This window comes from Furipterus horrens, unplaced genomic scaffold (genome assembly GCF_987537825.1).
Source record: "Furipterus horrens unplaced genomic scaffold, mFurHor1.1.pri manual_scaffold_3, whole genome shotgun sequence".
NCBI lineage: Eukaryota > Metazoa > Chordata > Mammalia > Chiroptera > Furipteridae > Furipterus > Furipterus horrens.
In genome coordinates, this window is record NW_028327173.1 from 103,858,530 (window position 1) to 103,879,894 (window position 21,365).

The 21,365-nt window shown below is 41.7% G+C and overlaps 1 protein-coding gene across 2 annotated transcripts in view; it reads left to right on the forward strand.

Moving 5' to 3' along the window:
• Positions 1 to 19,008: 19,008 nt before the first annotated feature.
• Positions 19,009 to 21,365, forward strand: part of PSTPIP1 (proline-serine-threonine phosphatase interacting protein 1) — a 39,335-nt gene continuing 36,978 nt past the window's right edge. Inside the window, exon 1 of one of the 2 annotated variants that reach the window (XM_090269946.1) lies at positions 19,009 to 19,390. In XM_090269946.1, coding sequence (XP_090126072.1) covers positions 19,355 to 19,390 — 36 coding nt within the window. In that variant the 5' untranslated portion in view covers positions 19,009 to 19,354. The remainder of the gene's footprint in view (positions 19,391 to 21,365) is intronic. The other variant, XM_090269945.1, reaches the window with a different exon arrangement.

Genomic DNA, 21,365 nt, shown 5'->3' on the forward strand with positions numbered 1-21,365 from the left:
GACAACAAAGAAAGAAAACTACAGGCTAATACTGCTGATGAACAAAGATGCTAAAATGTTCAACAAAATAATGGCAAACCACATCAAGCAATATATTGAAAAGATCACACATCATGATCAAATGGGATACATCCCAGTGATGCAAGGATGCTATAATATTTGCAAATCAATAAACATAATACACTACACAAAATGAAACACAAAAATCACGTGATCATATCAATAGATGTTGAAAAAGCATTTGATAAAGTACAACACCCATTTATGATGAAAACTCTCAGCAAAGTGTGAATAGAGGGAGCACATATCAACATAATAAAGGCCATATACAAGAAACCTGCAGCCAAAACATATTCAATGGGCAAACACTAAAACCTTTCTCCCCTGATCAGGAACAAGACAAGGAACAGGACAAGGATGTCCACTCTCTCCATTTCTATTCAACATAGTGTTGGAAGTTCTAGACACATCAATCAGACAAGAAAAAGAAAGAAAAGGCATCCAAATTTGAAAAGAGGAAGTAAAATTGTCATTATTTGCAGATGACATTATAGTGTACATAGAAAAACCTATAGACTCCACCAAAAAACTACCTGACCTAATAATTGGATTTATCAGAATATCAGGGTACGTGGTCAATAATCAGAAATTGAGGGCATTCTGCACCCCAACAATAAAATATCAGAGATAGAACTAGAAATAAAATCCCATTTACTAAAGCAACAAGAAAAATAAAGTACTTAGGAATAAACTTAACCAAGGGGGTAAAAGACCTGTACTCTGAAAACTACAGATCACTGAAGAAAGAAATTAAGGAATGCAGGTATACAAATAATTGGAAGCATATACCATGTTCAGGGATGGGAAGAATCAACATCATTAAAATGTCAATACTTCCAAAAGCAATTTATAGATTCAATGCAATCCCTATCAAAATACCAATGGCATATTTCACAGACCTAGACCATATATTTCAAAAAATTATTTAGAACCAAAAAACCCCCCAACAAAGTAGGAGGAATCACACTACCTGATATCAAACTATACTACAAAGCCACTGTAATAAAAACAGTCTGGTACTGACATAAGAACAGGCATACAGTCACTAGAACAATATAGAAAGCCCAGAAATAAACCCAAGTCTCTATGGGGATTGACTGTGGGAGAGGGGGTATTGGGAGGGTCAGCAGGGACCAATGGGGGAAAAAAATGAAATAACTGTAATAGAAGAAATATATTAAAAACTATTTAAAATGTCCATACTACCCAAAGAAAGCTATAAATTCAAGGCAAATTCTTTTAAAATATCAATAACATATTTTATATATCTAGGACAAATAGTTCAAAAATTTATATGGAACCAAAAAAAAAAAAAAAAAAAAAAAAAGAAGAAGACCCATAATACCCTCAGGATCTGGAGAAAGAAGAACGAAGTTGGAAATTTCACAATACATGATATCAAACTATCTACAAGGCCACTGTAATCAAAATAGTATGGTACTGGCAAAAAAGGACACATTTATCAATGGAACACAACAGAAAGCCCAGATATAATCCAATGCCTTTATGGTCAAGTAATATATGACAAAGGAGGCAAGAGAATTCAATAAAATAAAGACAATTTCTTCAATAAATGTTTTTGGGAGAACTGGTCTGGTACCCGCAAAAAATAATAAAACTAGACCATCAACTTATATCATGCAACAGAATAAACTCAAAATAAATAAAAGACTTAAATATGTCGTGATATCATAAAAAATCTTAGAGGAAAATATAGGCAGTAAAATTTTAGATATCTTGCACAGTAATATTCTTGTCAATATAGCTCCTTGGGCAAGGGAAACAGAGGAAAAATAAACAAATGGGATGACATCACATTAAAAAGGTTCTGCACAGCTAAGGAAAACATCATCAAAATGAAAAGGGAATCCACTGCATGGGAGAACATATTTGCAATGAAACATCAGACAAGAGTTTAATCTCCAAAATATATAAAGAACATATACGACTGAACACCAAGAAGACAAACAACCCAATTAAAAAATGGGCAAAGGAGGGGGAATGAGCACTGGGATCCAGTCGGCTGCTCCCTCAGTTCTCTCCTCAAAGCAACCACCCCAAACTCTCCTTGAGCATCTCTAGTCCTCTCGGCCTTCCCTCTGCTTAAGCCCTGGATATGAGACCTGGGGACCATCTTTTCCAAGTATTCAAAATTTGGGGAGCAACAAGTTTGCTTAACGTAAACTTGGACTCCCAGCCAAGATGGAGGCAGAGGCAGACACGCTGCATCTCCCTACACAACTAAGAAGGAACACAACTACCTCAAAACTAGAGACAACCAGAAGTTCCAGAAAATCTAGCTGCATGGAAGTCCAACAAACAAAGATATAAAGAAGAAGTACTCATCCAGACAGGTAGGAGGGGTGGAGCTGGGGCGGAGAGGATGCAGTGTGGCGGCTGCAGCAGATGCAGCAGCAAGAGCAGTGGCAGTGGCAGGCCAGCGGAAAACACAGTCACACGTTTTAAAAAGTTGGGAGGGATGCCTGGGGAGCATTCCGAGCCACAGACCAGGCCATGCAGCTCACGGTCCCAGCGCTGGGGAAAATAGAGCCTCATTGCTTCAGACTGTGCAAACCAGTGGGGGTTGGGGTGGAGGAAGAAACTGCCAGTCTCTCAGCAGAGTCCGCTTGTTTAAGGGGTGCCCGCGGTCCTAGAACTTCTGCAGACTCACCCACTGTGGGAATGACAGCCAGGGCAACAGCTAGAGAGGCGCCAGTCCCATATGGAAGTGGGAGAGGTGCCTGGAAGAGGGGGGAATGCTGACTGAGAGGCATTGTTCCCTCTCGAACTCCTCCCCCACACAGTGCCACAGCAAGGTGAAACGGGTTGCCCTGTACTGACCAATACCTAACGCTCTTCCCCTTACAAATAACAGGAGTGACAGCTCTACCAAAGACACAGGAGCCTGTCAAGATGAGGAGACAGAGAAGTGTGGCCCAAAAGAGGGAACGGATCCAAGTTCCAGTGGGAGAGCTAAGTGACAAGGAGATAGCCAACCTAACAGATGAAGAGCTCAAAACACTGGTGATAAAGATGCTCACAGGCTTGACAGATGTGCTTGAGTACGGCAAACACATAAGGGAATAAGTGAAGGTTATGCTAAGTGAAACAAAGGAAAATCCACACAGAACCAATGGTAAAAGGAAGGAAACCAAGGTTCAAATCAATGATTTGGAACATAAGGAAGAAAAAAACAGTCAGCCAGTACAGAGTGAGGAAAAAGGAATTGAAAAAAATGAGCAGAGGCTTAGGAACCTCTGGGACAACTTTAAACGTGCCAACATTTGAATCATAGGGGTGCCAGAAGAAGAGGAAGAGCAAGAAATTGAAAGCTTATGTGAAAAAATAATGAAGGAAAACTCCCCAAATTTGGTGAAGGAAATAAACATTCAAGTCCAAGAAGCACAGAGTCCCAAACAAGCTAGACCCAAAGAGGACCACACCAAAACATATCATAATTAAAATGCAAAAAGTTCAAGATAAAGAGAGAATCTTAAAAGCAGCAAGAAAAAAGCAGAGTTATCTACAAAGGAGTGACTATAAGATTGTCAGCTGATTTCTCAAGTGAAATTTTGCAGGCAAGAAGGGACTGACAAGAAGTATTCAATGTGATGAAAATCAAGGACCTACAACCAAGACTACTCTATCCAGCAAAACTATCATTTAGAATGGAAGGGCAGATGAAGTCCTTCCCAGAAAAGGTAAAGTTAAAAGAGTTCATCTTCACCAAGCCATTATTATATGAAATGTTAAAGGGACTTATTTAAGAAAAAGAAGATCAAAACTATGAACACTAAGAGGACAACAAACTCACAACTATCAAGAACTGAATCTAAAAAAAAAAAAAAAAAAATCCAACTAAGCAAACCAGAATAGGAACAGAATCATAGGTATGGGGATCATTTGGAGGGTTATTAGCTGGGAGGGGAGAGGGGGAGAAATGGGGAAATGGTGCAGGGATTAAGAAGCATAATTGGTTGGTACAAAATAGACAGGGGGAAGTTAAAAATAATATTGGAAAGGATGAAGCCAAAGGACTTATATGCATGACGCATGGACATGAACTAAGTGGGGGTGGGATTGCTGGAGGGAAGGGGGGTACTGGGAAAAGTGGAGCAAAGGGAAAAGAAATTGGGACTACTGTAACAACATAATCAATAAAATATACTTTTTAAAAAATGGGCAAAGGACCTGAATAGACACTTCTCCAAGGTGGACATACAGATGGTCCATAGATGTATGAAAAAAAAGCTCAACATCACTAGCCATCAGATAGATGCAAATTAAAACCACAGTGAAATATCACCTCACGCCTGTCAAAATGGCTATCATTAATAAATCAAGAATAAGTGCTGGTGAGGATGTGGAGAAAAGAGAACTCTAGTGTACTGTTGGTGGGAATGCAGACATAGACAACCATGTCGGGATTGTTTATGGGAGAGGGGTGTGGATGGAGGACAGCAAGTGGGGAAAAATTGGAACTGCAATATAGTAAATAAATATTTCAAAAATATCCAAAACCTCCTACAGAAACTTGATTAATAATTGCATGAAAGATATAAATGATCCTTCTAGCCATTGTATCCTCTCCATGTGTGTAATTCATAATGGTTGGAAACTTTACTTTGATGCCAAATATCTTTTGTCAATTACCCATGATTTCTCCTATGAACCAAGTGCCTTTGTTGTTCTTTAACCTTTCCCAAGTTGTTTTAGCTGCTTTTATAAAAGACTGTGAATTTTTAGTTTGGCAGGTGCCTGAGAGACCTCTTGTAAGAAAGTGGCTCTAGTTGCTCTGTTGGCTACTGCCCTGCTACTGGTGTGTCACCAAGGGACTAGATGGAACCAGAGAAGATAGCTAAGAAACTCTGACACCAACACCAGACAAACCTAGGCTGCCCCATACAGGCCTCATCCATTTCAGAGATATTAAAATAACCTCTTCTGCTCTCTGAGCCACTTCCCATCTGAAGAGATCTTTGTAGAATTTTTCTGGGGGCCTCTCAAGGCAGAGATCAGGTCTGCCTCCTCTCTGTGCCCCAGTTCCAGCAGAGTCTGGCAGGAATTGGTGCCCACAATGTTTGTGGTCTTTGTTGAGAAAAGGCTGTGGTGGTCATGGTAGTTGGCTCCCAACATCTGTAACAGCCGGATCAGTGATGGTGATGTATAAACATGTGACTTATTTCTGGCCAATGAGACACTAGGGGAGGTCTCTTGGGAGAAGAGAGACTTAGGAGAAAATGAGACAAAAGGAGAAGTATCCTTTTTCTTCCTCTAGATGTGGCTGCTGCAGCCCTTGGAGGAAGGTAGTTAAATGGAGGAAAATCACTAAGGAATTTATCTGCAGCCTGAATATACCACAGCTCGTGGCCACCCTGCCTCCTTGTGTGGGAGATAACATACTTCCTCTGTGTCAGGCCCTCTGGTTTTATATTCCTTGCAGCTAAGGCATCCCCAATGAGTACCTTAAACTACATAGTAAGCCGAGAAGACCCTGTAGTAGGCCTGGACTCTCACCCAATGTCACCACAAATTCCACGAACCTCCCTTGGCTTAGTTTTAACAGTTATGTTAAGGTTATTACTGACATGTATTTATTCATTTCCCTTTATACCTGTGTTTCTCTCCAATTTTTTTCTTCTTTTTCTTAAAACATTCCCTTTAGCATCTCTTGCAATTCTGGTTTGGTGGAGATGTATTCTTTTAGTCTTCCTTTGTCTGGGAAACTCTTTATTTCATCTTTCATTCTGAAACAGAGCCTTGCTGGGTAGGGTAGTCTTGGTTGTAGGCCTTTGTTTTCATTGCTTGGAATATTTTTTGCCATCCCCTTCTGGCTTTTAGTGTTTCTGTTGAGAAATCAGCTGATAGCCTGACTAGACTGATAACAACTAGTGAAATTGAAGCAGTAATCAAAAAACTCGAGGCACACAAAAGCCCTGGACTGGATGGCTTCACAGGCAAATTTTACAAAACATTTAGGGAAGAACTAACACCTGTCCTTCTCAAACTATTCCAAAAAATTCAAGAAGAGGGAAGACCCCCAAACTCTTTCTATGAAGTCAGTATTACCCTAATTCCAAAACCACGTCAAGACACAACAAAGAAAGAAAACTACAGGCCAGTATGGCTGATGAACATAGATGCTAAAATCCTCAACAAGGTATTGGCAAACCAGATCCAGCAACACATTAAAAAGAGCATACAGTGCAATCAAGTGGGATTCATCCCATTTGAAGGATGCAATGATGGTTTAATATTTGAAAATCAATAAGCATAACACACCACATAAACAGAATGAAAGACAAAAATCACATGATCATATCAATAGATGCTGAAAAAGCATTTGATAAAGTTCAGCATCTATTTATGATAAAAAAACACTCAGCAAAATGGGAAAAGAGGGAGTATACCTCAACACAGTAAAGGCCATGTACAAAAAGCATGAAGCCAGCATCATATTCAATGGGCAAAATCTGAAAGCATTCCCCCTAACGTCAGGAGCAAGACAAGGATGTCCACTTACTCCACTCCTATTCAGCATAGCCTTGGAAGTTCTAGCCACAGCAATCAGATGATAAAAAGAAATAAAAGGCATCCAAATGGGAAAAGAGGAAGTAAAACTGTCATTATTTGCAAATGACATGATAGCGTTCATAGGAAAACCTATAGACTCTACAAAGAAACTACTTGACCTAATAAATGAATTTGGCAAAATAGCACAGTACAAAGTCAATATTCATAATTTGAAGGCATTTCTGTACACCAACAATAAAATATCAGGAATAAAAACTAAAAATAAAATTCTATTTACTATAGCAACAACAAAAAAATCAAGTACTTAGGAATAAACTTAACCAAGGAGGTAAGACCTGTACTCAGAAAACTACAGAACACTGAAAAAAGAAATTAAAGAAGATACAAATAATTGGAAGTATGTTCATGGGTGGGAGGGGTCAACATATTCAAAATATCCATACTACCAGTGCAATTTATAGATTCAACTCAGTCCCGATCAAAATACCGATGACATATTTCACAGACCTAGAACAAATACTTCAAAAATTTATATGGAACCAAAAAAGACCCCAAATAGCCACAGCAATCTTGTGGAAGAAGAACACAGTAGGAGGAAGCCAATACCTGATATCAAACCATACTACAAAGCCACTTTAATCAAAACAGTCTGGTACTGGAATAAGAACAGATGTATAGATCAATGGAGCAGAATAGTGAGACCAGAAATAAACCCAAGTCTCTATAGTCAACTAAAATTTGACAAAGGAGGAAGGAGCATAAAATAGAGTAAACATAGCATCTTCAGGAAATGGAGTTGGGAGAACTGGATTGGGACATGCAAAAAAATGAAACTAGACCACCAACTTACACCATATGCCAGAATAAACTCAAGATGGGTAAATGACTTAAATGTAAGCTGTGACACCATAAAAATCATAGGGGAAAACATAAGCAGTAAAATTTCAGATACCCCATGTAGCAATATTTTTGCCGATATATCTCCTTGGCACAAGGGAAATAAAGGAAAGAATAAAGAAATGGCTACATCAAACTAAAGAGTTTCTGCTCAGTGAAAGAAAGCATCAGCAAGATGAAAAGGGAAGCAACTTATGGGAAAACATATTTGCCTGTGATATCTAGACAAGGGATTGATCTCCAAAATATATAAAGAACTTATATGACTCAACACCAAGAACACAGATAATCCTATTAAAAATGGGCAAAGGACCTGAACAAACACTTATCCAAGGAGGATAAACAGAGGACCCATATACATATGAAAGAATGCTGAACATCATTAACCATCAGAGAGATGCAAATTAAAACCACAATGAGATACCACCTCATGCCAGTCAGAATGGCCATCATAACCAAATCAACAAACAACAAGTGTTGGCGAGGATGTGGAGAAAAGGGAACCCTAGTGCACTGTTGGTGGGAATGCAGACTGGTGCAGTCACTGTGGAAAACAGTATGGAATTTCCTCAAACAGCTAAAAACGGAACTGCCTTTTGAACCAGCAATTCCATTGCTAGGATTACACCTGAAGAATCCCAAAACACCAATTCAAAAGAATGTATGCACCCCTATGTCCATAACAGCACTATTTACAATAGCCAAGTGCTGGAAACTGCCTAAATGCCCATCTGTAGATGAGTGGATTAAAACAATTGTGGTACACTTACACAATGGAATACTATGCAGCAGAAAGAAAGAAGGAACTCCTGCCATTTGCGATAACGTGGATGGAACTAGAAAGAACTATGCTTAGCGAAAAAAGTCAGGGAATGAAAGACAAATACCATATGATGTCAGCTAATACAGGAAACTAATGAACAATACAAACAAATGAGCAAAATTGTACGAGAGGCATGCAAACAAAAAGTAGACTGACAGTGACCAGAGATGGGGGGTGGTGATAGGAGGGGGGTAAGTAGGGTCTAGTCAAGGAAGTAGTATAAATGACCCATGGACATGGACAACGGGGTGGGGATTGACTGTGGGAGAAAGGTTGGGTGGGGTGTAGGGGGAGCAATGGTGGAAGAAGTGGAACAACTGTAATAGGAAAACAATAAAAAAGATTCATTTTTAAAAATATCAAATTTTAAAAAAGCAACAAAAAGGTGCTGTTAAAGGTACTAAAATATAAAGGTTTCTTTCACATGTTCTCTCAATCTGGCAAGGTGCTTTATTTGCTGTTTAATGTTATGCTCCCTTGGGCATAGAAATACCTATGTGACAAGTGCTTCCCACTTCTTGACTTGGTTCTGTGTGAAGCCTACCAACTACTGCAAGCCCTCCAGCTTGGGGCAAGGAAGTCAAGCCAAGCATTTTTCTTTCCCATGGTGTATTGCAATGCCCATGGACATTGCATTCCTGCTGGGGGCAGAGGATGACAGCAGTTGTTATGCAAGAGCTGGAAAGTAAAAACTGAAAATCTATCCAGGGGAGATGTGTAGGAGGCAAGACCACACATGAGATGAGGTTCTAAGCCCTTGATGCATGCTTCTTTTTCTCATTAGACTTCACTTACAAAACAAATTTAAAGATAATATTAAAAATTTCAAGATGGCTATGGCCAGAACATTAAGCCCAAGTGTAGGGCCTTTCTGAGCAACAGGAACCTTTGTAGGTGCACTAGTTGTGCATCCCTGAAACCAACCCTCTTCTCAACTGTCTATTTTCACACAACAGAGTGACATTTTCAGACCCAGATTTGATCATGTACTTTCCCATTGTCACCTTGCTATGATTTTCAATTGTTTTCAGGACAATAGTCATTGTCCTTCCATAGCCTATAAACTGCTCTGGCCCCAGTCTACTCTTCAGCGTCATCTCATACAAGAAAAATCTGAAGCAGTAGCTTGGAGCCTTCCAGAGAGGGCTAGAGTCTGCAGAGAAGACACCTGTCTCAAAGGCACCTGTCTCAAAGCACCTTGGTGACATCAGGAAGCCAGAAGGCCCTTATCATGAATTTCATTTAGAAACAGCATTGCCACTGGTCCAAGGGGCATTTGTTTTGCCCCTTTTATTGCTAACATGTTGTCTTGATAATATCTTCCATTCTTTAGGCAGACCATGCGACAAATGCATCTCCTTAGAGAAGCAGAGTGTGCTGATGCTGGCCATGGCTCTCAGGTACCACACCCACCCCATAAATGAATTGGAATGTTCCTGTACCTGACCACTGTGGCTCACTGTTCCTGGGGGAAATGCGCACAAGGTACCACTAGGTAGCCAGAAGCACATGTTTTCTGAGCTGGGGTTACAACTATTACCCCCACCTACCCTGCCCCAGAAGACAGCAAACCTCAGTGTAGGATGCCCATGAGCATTTACTGAGTCTTCCTGTCTAAAACTGAACAAGGAAAATCTGAGAATCTTCTGGAGGTGGCCACCCAGTGAGGAAATATTCTGAGAGGCAGGAGAACAGTGTGTGCAAGGAGAGAGATTCTGTTGAGGAACTGAGCCTGGAAAGGCCTTCCACAGGGAGGAGAGCTAAGGCCTGATTAATGAGAAGGAACTCGCTGATGAGACAGCACTGTAATAGGCTGCTGCATCTCACTGCATCAGGCCGTAAGTTGAGTACTTCATAGAAGATAAGAAAATAGACTCAGAGAGGTCAATTAATTGTCAGAATCCCATCTTAAGTGAGGTCTCTTTTTCCAGAGTGTGTAACTGAAGATGAAGGGCCAGCCCAGGGTCTGAAGCAGAAGCATGAAGAGTAGGAAGGGGAAAGAAGGGAAGTCCCCAGCTGAGGAGGAAGTCCAGAAACCGGGGCCATGTGGGGTGGGGGTGGGGCTACCACACAGTAAAATCTGACACCAAGAGACATCCTAGCCCCAGGTCTTTGTTTGGGGCCAAGGGTGTGACCCTCAGCCATCAGGATGTGAAATACATTCTGCTTTTCAGTTTGTCCTGGAAGAGTGGTTCCAAAAAGTAAAGGTTCTTTGCACTCACACAGCTCTTCTGAGTTCCCAGGGAGCTTTCAAATTTACTAAATTGCAGCCACAAGAGTGTGACTGAGTTTCCAAGCACTATCAATCTTCAGAAGCTAGGGTGCTGGCCAGTATCTTTGAAAGACACCAAAAAGGTATAATATAAGCCCTGGCTGCTGTGGCTCAGTGGATTGAGCATCGGCCTACGAGCCAAGTGTCACTGGTTCGATTCCCAGTCAGGGCACATGACTAGGTTGCACTTCAGGCCCCCAGTTGGGGAAACGAGTGAGAGGCAACCACACAGTGATGCATCTCTCCCTCTCTTTCTCCTTTCCCCTCTCTCTAAAAATAAAATAAATAAATAAACAAACAAATAAATAAATTATTAAAAAAAAAAAAAAAAGGTACAATATGGACAGTGGGCAGCCTGGAGAGTAAACAGAATATGAGCCCAGAAGTAGAGGGAGGGTTCCTTCACTAAGGGCCAAAAAACCACCTCAGCGCCAGGTCACTGGTCAGAGGGAGGAGGCCTACAGCAATGGAAAAGCCTTCAGAGATTATCTGCAGGAGCCTATCAGAGCCATGTGGAACTTTGTAGAAAAATGTAAGGCCAAGCCCCAACTTACATCTACTAACTGTGTGGGTGCCAGGCAATCTGCAGTTTTTAGGTTTCATAAATGAGCCAGACACACAATCCTGCTGCCGCCTTACTGCTTCATTTTATAGATGGGGAAACTGAGGCCTAGTGGGACCGGACAACTGACCTGACTAAGAGGAAAGGCAGGGTGTAACCACCTCCCCACCAAACACTTCTTCTCCCCTGACTTCCATCCTTTCAAGTATGTTTTATTGTTTTTTCTATTATGGCAGCTGTCAACAAATGGTTGTTGATGCCAATTCAAACACAAACAGAAATCCTCAATTTAGGGTGCAGTGAAGAAAGAAACTTTATTCAGTACAAACAGCTGAACAGTGATACAGCATGATTGTAAAAAGATCACTGCTGCAGAATAGCTCAATAGTGAGGCTGACGAAGGGCCTGCTGGCCCTGGGTCCATACTTCTCTTCAACTAGGCAGCTCTGCTATGGTGAAACATCTTTAGTGTTTCAGCTCATCCAAGAAGACAGTCTTTGGTGAATAGGGAAAGTCTATTCCCCAACAAGAAGGGAGCTGGCTTATATAGACAGAAGTCCCCGCCCTTGGTCAAGGATAGGCCTTTTCTCATGCAAATGCGGACCAAATCCTCACAGTTTGGTTAGTCAAAATAGAGCCACTCTGATTGGCTGGAGCTGCATAGTTCTGATTGGCTGGGGAAAGCCTCAGTCTTGTTGGATAAAATAGGGTTCCAGAAATTCTTCTATAAGAGCTGGCTCAGATGGCAGAAACATAGTGCATGGAGATAGTTTAGCACAGAGGCAGACAGCTCAGTGCAAGTTGCCTGTAGAGTGCAGTTTGTAAGACAGGACCCTGGGCAGAAATGTCTGCTAGGCTGTGTTTTTCAAATTTGAGCCCATAAAGAAATACGGTGGGAGATCCAAATGGCAAAGGAGTAAGTAGAAGCTACACTAACCTCCTCCCAGGAACAATCAGAGAAATTATCTTAAATAACCAACTGAACACTAGCTGGAGAGAAACCTTATAACCACAGACAGGCAGAAGAAACCAGCTTACCACAACGAGACTGGTAGGGAGTGCAGAGGAGGCACAAGAGTGCTGGCTGGGCTCCCACAGGCAGCAGCTGAAATTCTGTTAGGGATATTTCAGTGTCCAGGAGGTTCCCCAGGAGAAGTGTGGGGTCTAAACCCCAGCTGGTCTCCCCAGCCTGCAGCACCAGAGATGGAAAAGGAACCCAGATAACATCCATCTGTAAAAAGCAGCAGGGTTTCTGTTTGCCAACAAGAGAAGGCTGGAGATGCAGTAAGCCTCTTGAAGGGCCAATGCACTCAATTTTGTTTGCAACCACTTACCCCAGTCTCCAACAGAGGAAGGGCAGAGTAGACTAGAGACACATGAGGAGGGTCTGGGGTTGGTGACTCTAGGAAGAGGACTAAAGGAACTGCTGCCAGGATCCCTGTGATGAGTCGTTCCCCATACTGCAAAAGCCATCTTTCTCAGTCAGAGCACTTCTCTCCAGTGGCATTAGCCCCAGGGGAAGCAATAGCTCTGCATGCAGTAATTACTCTGTCCTGTCCCACCCTGTTGTTCTTAAGCTGGGCTACTGATTATAGCCTGAGGCTATATCACTGATCAGTTTAACAACTAAGGTGGAAAATACAAAGAAGCATCAAAACTAGAAAGACAAAGAAACAGATTCCAAAGGAAAGAACAAGAGAATTCTACAGAAGAACTCAATGAAATGGAGGCAGACAATTTATCAGGTAGAGTTTAGAGTAATGATTACAAGGATACTCAACAGCATGAAAAAGACATAAAAACCATAAAAAAAGGACCATTCAGAAATAAAGTATGCAATATCTGATATAAATAACACGTTGGAAGCAATAAACAGTAGGTTAGATGAAGCAGAGGATCAAATCAGTGATTTGGAAGACAAGATAGAAAAAAAACACCCACGCAGAGCAACAAAAAGAAAAACAAATTTTAAAAAATGAGGAGAGCTTAAGAAATATTTTGGACAATATGAAGCATAACAACAGCCATATCATGGGAATACCAGAAGAAGAAGAGAGTAAGCAAGGGATCAAGAACCTATTTGAAGAAATAATGACTGAAAACTTCCCTAACATGGTGAAGGAAAAAGACACACAAGTCCAGAAGCTCAGAGAGTCCCAAACAAGTTGAACCCAAAGAGGCCTACACCGAGATACATAATTAGAATGGCCAGGCTTGAAGAGAAGGAGAGAATCCTAAAAGGTGCAAGAGAAAAGCAGGTAGTTACATACAAGGGAGCACCAATTAGACTGTCATCTGATTTCTCAACAGAAACATTTCAGGCCAGAAGGAAGTGGCATGAAATATTCAAGATGATGAAAAGCAAGGACCTACAACCAAGGCTACTTTACCCAGCAAGACTATCATTTAAAATTGAAGAAAAATTAAGAAGCTTCCCAGACAAGAAAAAGCTAAAGGAGTTTAACACCAAACCAGTACTGCAACAAATGTTAAAGGGCTTGCTAGAAGAAGAAGAGAGAAGAAGGAGAAGGAGAAGGAGAGGGAGAAGAAGAAGAAGAAGAAAAAGAGGAAAATAGTCTAACTATAAATGACACTAAATATGAATTTATCAATAATAACCTTAAATGTAAATGGTTAAGTGCTCTAACCAAAAGACATAGGGTAGCTGAATAGATAAGAAAACAAGTCTCATATGTATGTTGCCTCTAAGAGACCCATCTCAGATCAAAAGATACAAACAGACTAAAAGTAAAGGGATAGAAAAAGATATTTTATGCAAATGGAAAGGGAAAAAGAAGCTGTGGTAGCAGTTCCTGTAGCCAACAAAATAAACTTTAAAACCAAGGCTATAGTAAGAGACAAAGAAGGACACTACGTAATCATAAAGAGAAAAATCCAACAAGAAGATATAACCCTAGTAAACATTTATGCACTCAACATAGAGACCTTAAATATTTAAAGCAAATATTGATGGACATAAAGGGAGAGACTGACCTAAATGCAGTCATGTTTGGGGATTTTAACACCCCCACTGAATTCAATGGATAGATCTTCCAGACAGAAAATCAACAAGGAGACAGTGGCTAAACAACATACTAAGTCAAATGCATTTAATTGATATCTTCAGAGCACTTCATCCCAAAGCAGTAGATTATACATATTTTTCAAGTGCACATGGAACATTTCCTAGGATAGACCACATGTTAGGACAGAAAACAAGTTTCAATAAATTTAAGAAGACTGAAATCCTATCAAGCATCTTCTCTCATCACAATGCTATGAAACTAGAAATCAATCGCAAGAACACTGAAAAACACACAAAGACATGGAAGCTAAATAACATGTTATTAAACATGTTATCAAGGAAGAAAACAAAAGATACCTTGAAACAAATGAAAACGAGGACAACACAATACAAATTATGTGGGACGCTGGGAAAGCAATCCTAAGAGGAAAATTCATAGAATTACAGGCCTATTTAAAAAAATTTTATAAAAGCCCAAGTGAACAATCTAACTTTACACTTAAAGGAACTTGAAAAAGCAGCACAAACAAAGCCCAAATTAGTTAAGGAAATAATAAAGATCAGAGCAGAAATGAAACGATCTTAAAAAAATAATACAAAAGACCAATGAATCCAAGAGCAGGTTCTTCGAAGAAATAACAAGTTGATAAACCTCTAATCAGACTCATCAGAAATAAAAAGAGAAAGAACCAAAATGAATAAAATCAGAAATGAGAGAGAAGAAATAACAACTGACATCAAAGAAATACACAGGGTTGTAAAAAAATATTATGAAGACCTATATGCCAAAAGCTGGACAATCTAAATGAAATGGATAAATTTGTAGAAACATACAATCTTCCAAAACTAAATCAGAAAGAACCAGGGAATCTGAATAGACACATTACATCTAGTAAAATTGAAGCAGTAATAAATAAATAAATTAATTAATTAAACTCCCAACAAAGTCCTGGGCCAGATGGCTTCACAGGTTAAATTTACCAAACATTTTGAGAAGAACTCGCACCTCTCCATCTCAAACTATTTCATAAAATTCAAGAGGTGGGAAGGTTCTCAAACATTTTATGAGGCCAGCATTATCCTAATTCCAAAAATAGAAAAAGACACTACAAAGAAAGAAAATTATAGGCCAATATCCCTGGTGAGCATAGATGCTAAAATCTTCAACAAAATATTAGCAAACCGAATAGAGTAATGCATCAAAAAGATCATACACCAAGATCAAATGGGATTTGTTATAGGAATGCAAGGTTGGTACATTAGCAAATCAATAAATGGGATTTACCACATAAACAAAATGAAAGATAAAAACCACACGATCATATCAATAGACGCAGAAAAAGCATTTGATAAAATCCAGCACCCATTTATGATGAAAACTCTCAGCAAATTGGGAATAGAGTGAACATACCTCAGTGTAATGAAGGTCATATATGACAAACCTACTGCCAGCATCATACTCAATGAATGAGACAGGGGTGTCTGCTTTTACCTCTTTTATTCGACATAGTACTGGAAGTCCTAGCCACAGCAATCAGACAAGAAGAAGAAATAAAAGTCATCCAGATTTGAAAGGAAGAAGTCAAACTGTCATTATTTGCAGATGACATGATACTGTACATAAAGAACCCCAAAGATTCCACCAAGAAACTACTAGAACTGATAAAAGAATTCAGCAAAGTAGCAGGATAGAAAAATTAATTTCCAGAAATCAGTTGCATCTTTATACTGATAATGAACTGACTAAAAGGGAAATTAGAAAGCAATCCCTTTCACAGTTGCTTCTAATACAATAAAATACCTAGGAATAAACCAAATCAAGGATGTAAAAGACCTGTACTCAGAAAATTATAAGACACAGAAGAAAGATATTGAGGAAGATACAAATAAGTGGAAGCACATATTATGTTCATGGATTGGAAGAATTAACATCATTAAATGTCTCTACTACCCAAAGCAATCTATAGATTCAATGCAATTCCTATCAAGATTCCAATGACATGCTTAACAGAACAAGAATAAACAGTTAAAAAATTTACATGGAACAACTGGAGGCCCCACATAACAACAGCAATCCTGAGAAAGAAGAACAAAGTTGGAGGAATCATGCTACCTAATATGAAACTATAAGAGAAGGCCATAGTAATCAAAACAGCATTGTATTGGCATAAAAACAGACACATAGATCAATGAAACAGAATAGAGAGCCCAGAAATAAATCCACACTGTTATAGTAAATTAATATTCAACAGAGGAAGCAAGCACATACAATTGGCTACAAACAGTCTATTCAATAATGGTGTTGGGAAAAGTGGACAGATACGTGCAGAAAAACGAAGCTAGACCTCCTTCTTACACCACACACAAGAATAAATTCAAAATGGATGAAAGACTTCAATATTAGGTTGGAAACCATAAAACTCCTAGAAGAAAACATAGACAGCAAAATCTCGAACATTGTGGGCAGCAATGTTTTATTGAATATAACTCCCTAGGCAAGGGAAACAAAAGAAAAAATTAACAAATGGGACTACATCAAACTAAAAAGTGTTTGCCCAGTTAAGGAAATCATCAATAAAATAAAAAGACGGTCCACAGAATGTGAGAACACATTCACCGGTATATCTACTAAGGGGTTAATATCCAAAAGTTATGAAGAACTTACAAAACTGAGCACCAAAAACCAAACAACTGAATTAAAAAATGGGCAAAGGATCTGAATAGACAATTCTCCAAAGAGGACATACAAATGGCCAATAGACATATGAAAAGATGCTCAACATCACTAATTATCAGAGAAATGCAAAATAAAACCACAGTGAGATATCATCTCACACTTGTTAGAATGGCCATCATCAACAAATCAACAAACAAGCTCTGACAAAGATGTGGAGAAAGGGGAACCCTACTACACTGTTGGTGGGAATGCAGATTGGTGCAACCACTGTGGAAAGCAGTATGGAGATACCTCAAAAAATTAAAAATGGTTCCCAGAGATCCCACTTCTGGGAATATTTTTGAAGGAACCCGAAACACTAATTTGAAAGAACATAAGCACCACTGTGTTCATTGCAGCATTATTTACAATTGCCAGGATATGGAAGCAGCCCAAGTATCATCAGTAGATGAGTGGATAAAACAACTACGGGACTTTTACACAATGGAATACTACTCAGACATAAAAAAGAAGAGAGTTTTACCCTTTGCAACAGTATGGATAGATCTGGAGAAAATTATGCTAAGTGAATAGCATAAGCCAGTCAGAGAAAAACAAATACCAAATGATTTCACTCATATGTGAAATCTAATGAACAAACTGAACTAACAAGAAAAATGGGGACTCATAGATGGACAGCTATTGGGGCAGGGGAGGTGGGGGTGAGGGCATTGAGCAAAAAGGAAAAAGGACTCACGGACATGTACAACAGTATGGTGATTGCTGAGGGAGAGGGATATAAGGAGGCTAAATGTTAATGGCAAAAATATACAATAAAATAAAATAAAAAAAATAATAATAAAATAAAATTTGAGCCCAGTTAGCTATCAGGAGCCCTTCTTAGTAGGTGTCTTTTGTTTTTCCTTCAGGGTTTACAGCTATCTTCAGATGCAAGCAACTGAGGTGCCTTCAATGCTGAAGATGTTTATTAGCACAAAACAAAGGATTATGGAGGTGAGGGCTACTAGGGGCAGCCCCACTGCTCTGCAATTCTCCCTGATGTGTTCTCTCTTGATAGCTATTTCAGAAGTTTGAGTGTCCTCCATCTCGGACCCAATCAATGGGGGTGCTCAGCAAGGGTGCTGATTTGTGAACAAGCTGACTCATCCTTTCTTCCAATTGGCCCTGGGCTCAGGGCTTCCACTGGCATCTTTGCTTAGTGGGCAGGCCATGGTTCCTCAGAGCTGCATCTGCGATTCCAGCCCAAGCCTCTTCTCAAAGCAATACTTGACAGTGCTCCTATCACTGCCCAACCAAACCAGAAATTCTAGTAATGGTCTCAATACTTTCTCCCTTCCAAAGATTGAGGGTGACAGATGCAGAAACTGAGGCTCATAGTGTTGAAGGGTTAATTAAGGTCCCTCAACCACTGAACAGTAGGGCCCAAACAAAAGAGGAACTACTTCAACCTGGGTTTTCGAACTCCCACATCTGTACCTTTATAATGCTGTCTCTCTTGGTCTAACCACAGTCTTCTAGCATGAAGACTCCATTTTTAGAGGGTGCTTGCTCTCTGGAAACTGTCTAATCTGGAGACTGGGTGACAGAAGTTCAGTGTCCATAAAGCCTCAAGTCCTTGTCCATTTACCCACTCACCTACCTCAGTGTCTCTTTGGCTCCCCAGCACAGTTATGTCTACCGCTGCATGAGCCTTCTTGAGGGCAGGCTGTGGGTTGGGACACTGTGAAGCCAGGGTTTGATGAATAATAGTAATGTCCTAGGCCTGGGGAATCTCGTCCCAAATAGTTTGCTGGTGAGGGGTGGAGAGTCTAGCATTTATGTGCCTGGTCTACAGTGAAGCTGGGGTGATGGGCTACAGCACCCAGGTTCCTGGTTCCTCCTTGCCCACACCTTCAGGGCCCTCACGTTCCCTAAGATTATGCCTTCTGAGAATGGCCCAGTTCGGACATCAAAAGGGAGCAAATGAAGGAGCGCAGCAGGGTGGCAGGGGGCAGGCAAAGCTGCACCAGAGAGCTATAGTAGCTCCATTCCGGCGGGGAAGGGCCCTGATGCCTGCCCCCGGAGGGGAGGCTGTACAAACGTTTCCGCACGGCTCAGGCTGCCTGCCCGCCTGGCTTATGTGCCGGCCTGCCTCTCCTGCTGGCCGCTGCTTTCCACTTGGGCTGCCATCCCTGCTGGCCCTGTAGCCTGGACTGGGTGCTCCAGTACCCTGCGGCTGGCGAGGGGCTGGGCCGGAAACTAGGGCCCGCCCTCCCGTCACTGGGCACTGCTCCTTCCTCATTTTGCTGCCAATTCTAGCCCCAAACAAAACAGATTGAGCCCTTTTCCCCCCTCTGGCAGCTCGTCCCTGGCTTGCGGGTGCCTTCTGTGGTGCTGCGGACAGTGCCAGCCAAGCCGACGGAGCCCGGGCCAACCCTGCCTGGACTGGGACAGCGCACCCGACTCCTGGGCCTCAGTCAGCCCTGTCTGGGCAGAAGAGAAAGCTTTGTTATAGCGGCCTGAGGATGATGCCCCAGCTTCAGTTCAGAGATGCCTTTTGGGTGAGTGAAGACTGTCAGGGAGTTAAAGTGGAATTGGTCCCAGGGAGAGCAGATTGGCTGAAATATCCCCGGGGAAGTTGATGGGGATGTGATTTCAAGAGAAGAGAGAGGTCTTCTCATTAAAATGGTGGTTGACTTTTTTTTTGTCTTAACTGTGGAGGTGACTTGGGCCACCGTCCCATCTAAGTTGGAAGATGAAGCGGGTCCTCAGCCTGGGGTATAATTTCTCTGCAAACTTCAGCACAGTAAGTGAGAGATATCCCCTGCATTTCCTGGAGTGATTTCTCCTGCAGGTGACACTCTCCCCATACCAGGACCTTTTTAGGAAAGACTAATATGTAGGTGGGAGTTGAAGGAGGCCATGTGAGGCAAAGAAAGGAATGGGTCAGATTTGGGGACCAAACAAACTTGAATTCAAATCTTGGCTCTGCTGTTTAAAGGATAGACAAGTCATTTTACCGCTCTGTGCCTCATTTTTCCCATCTACATAGTGGAGATAAATATTAATAAATATACCAGTTGATAGGAGGATTAATAAACAAGGTGATCAAATATAATAAAGTCCCCAGCACCTTGCGGCATTCAAATATTAATCCTCTTCTTTCACCTGATTCTTCTTCCTTGCAGTCTTTAGGGACCCTTTGAGGAGGTAATAGGGCTGGGCTGGGCAATTCTTTGCTCGATTTCTTAAATTCAGTGCAGGTATACATAATCAAATCCTTTCTGCTACAAGAGAATGGCACCCGGCTGGCTCATGGAGCTTAAATACCTTGACCCAAGTCACACAACCTGCAAGACCAGTTTAGGTCCCAGGTCCCCTCAGAATTTTTCCAGCTGTCCCTCAGATGTCCCCTCTGCTCCTGAAGCTCTGGCTCTCCCCAGTGGCTCATGGGGTAAAGCTGAGACCTCTGTGGTAAGAGCTGAGAAATGTGACTGTTTTGAGCGGTCGCCCTCCCAGCTCCGTAGAAGACTGCCTGGCCCTTTACCTCCCCTCCCTGGGTTTTCTTCTGGGGCTTGTGGCCAGCATGTGAATGACCTGCTTCATGCCTACACTGACCACACAGTGGGCAGAGGGCCACCTGAGGAGGGCACTCTGTGCCTTTCTGGGCCTCTGTTTCCCTCTCTCTACAAAGAGGGAGTAGGACCAGCTCAGAGAAGCCCATGGAGGCAGACCTGGTTCAGCCCATCTGTGTACCAGGCTGGCATCTGGGGATCATGTAGGGAGTGGGTAGCTGCAGTGGGGGAGGCAGGGGTGGCAAGTCACCACATCACTGCTCTGACTTGGAGAGCAAGGTTGGGAAAAAGGGAAAAGCCTGGGAATCTAGACTGCTCTGTGGCCCAGATCAGCCCAGAAGGCCCTGATTGTTTTATCTCCAGGACATCTGTTCCAGACCAGAGTGCCTGGGCCCATCTTCCCTAGGGCAGAGCTAGGGGAAGGAGCAGCCCCATGGCAGGATCTGGGTGTCTGGGTGGCAGGGAATGATGTATGAGAGAGCAGGGTGTGGCAGCACTGGCAGCAGCAGAAGCAGTAGCAGCAAGAAGGCAGCTTCCTGAGTGGCATCCTGCCACAGTCTGTGCTGGCCCCACCTCTGAGCCACTGTGGGCCTTATGGCTTCCAGAGGCCTCCTTTCCTCCCCTGATGGCTCCCTGTGCCTGACTTTAGGGTACAGCTTTGCTGGGGAAGACCAGAGCTGGGAGGGGGAGAAAAGTGGCCAGTGGGAGCCTGTCACACTGAGCATGGGCTGATGCCTCAAAAGGTCAGTCAGCATCATTGCTCCCAGGGCTTTGAGTTCTAATACCTCTCCTTGATCCTCAGCCCATGAGGACAACTAACACTCACAGGAACATGTGTCAATTCCCTCACTTAAACCAATGAAGTAGATGCTATTGTTATCCATATTACTAAGAGGAAAAAATTAAGGCACAGAGAGCTTAAGTAACTTGCCCAAGATCATACAGCTTGGACTAAACCATG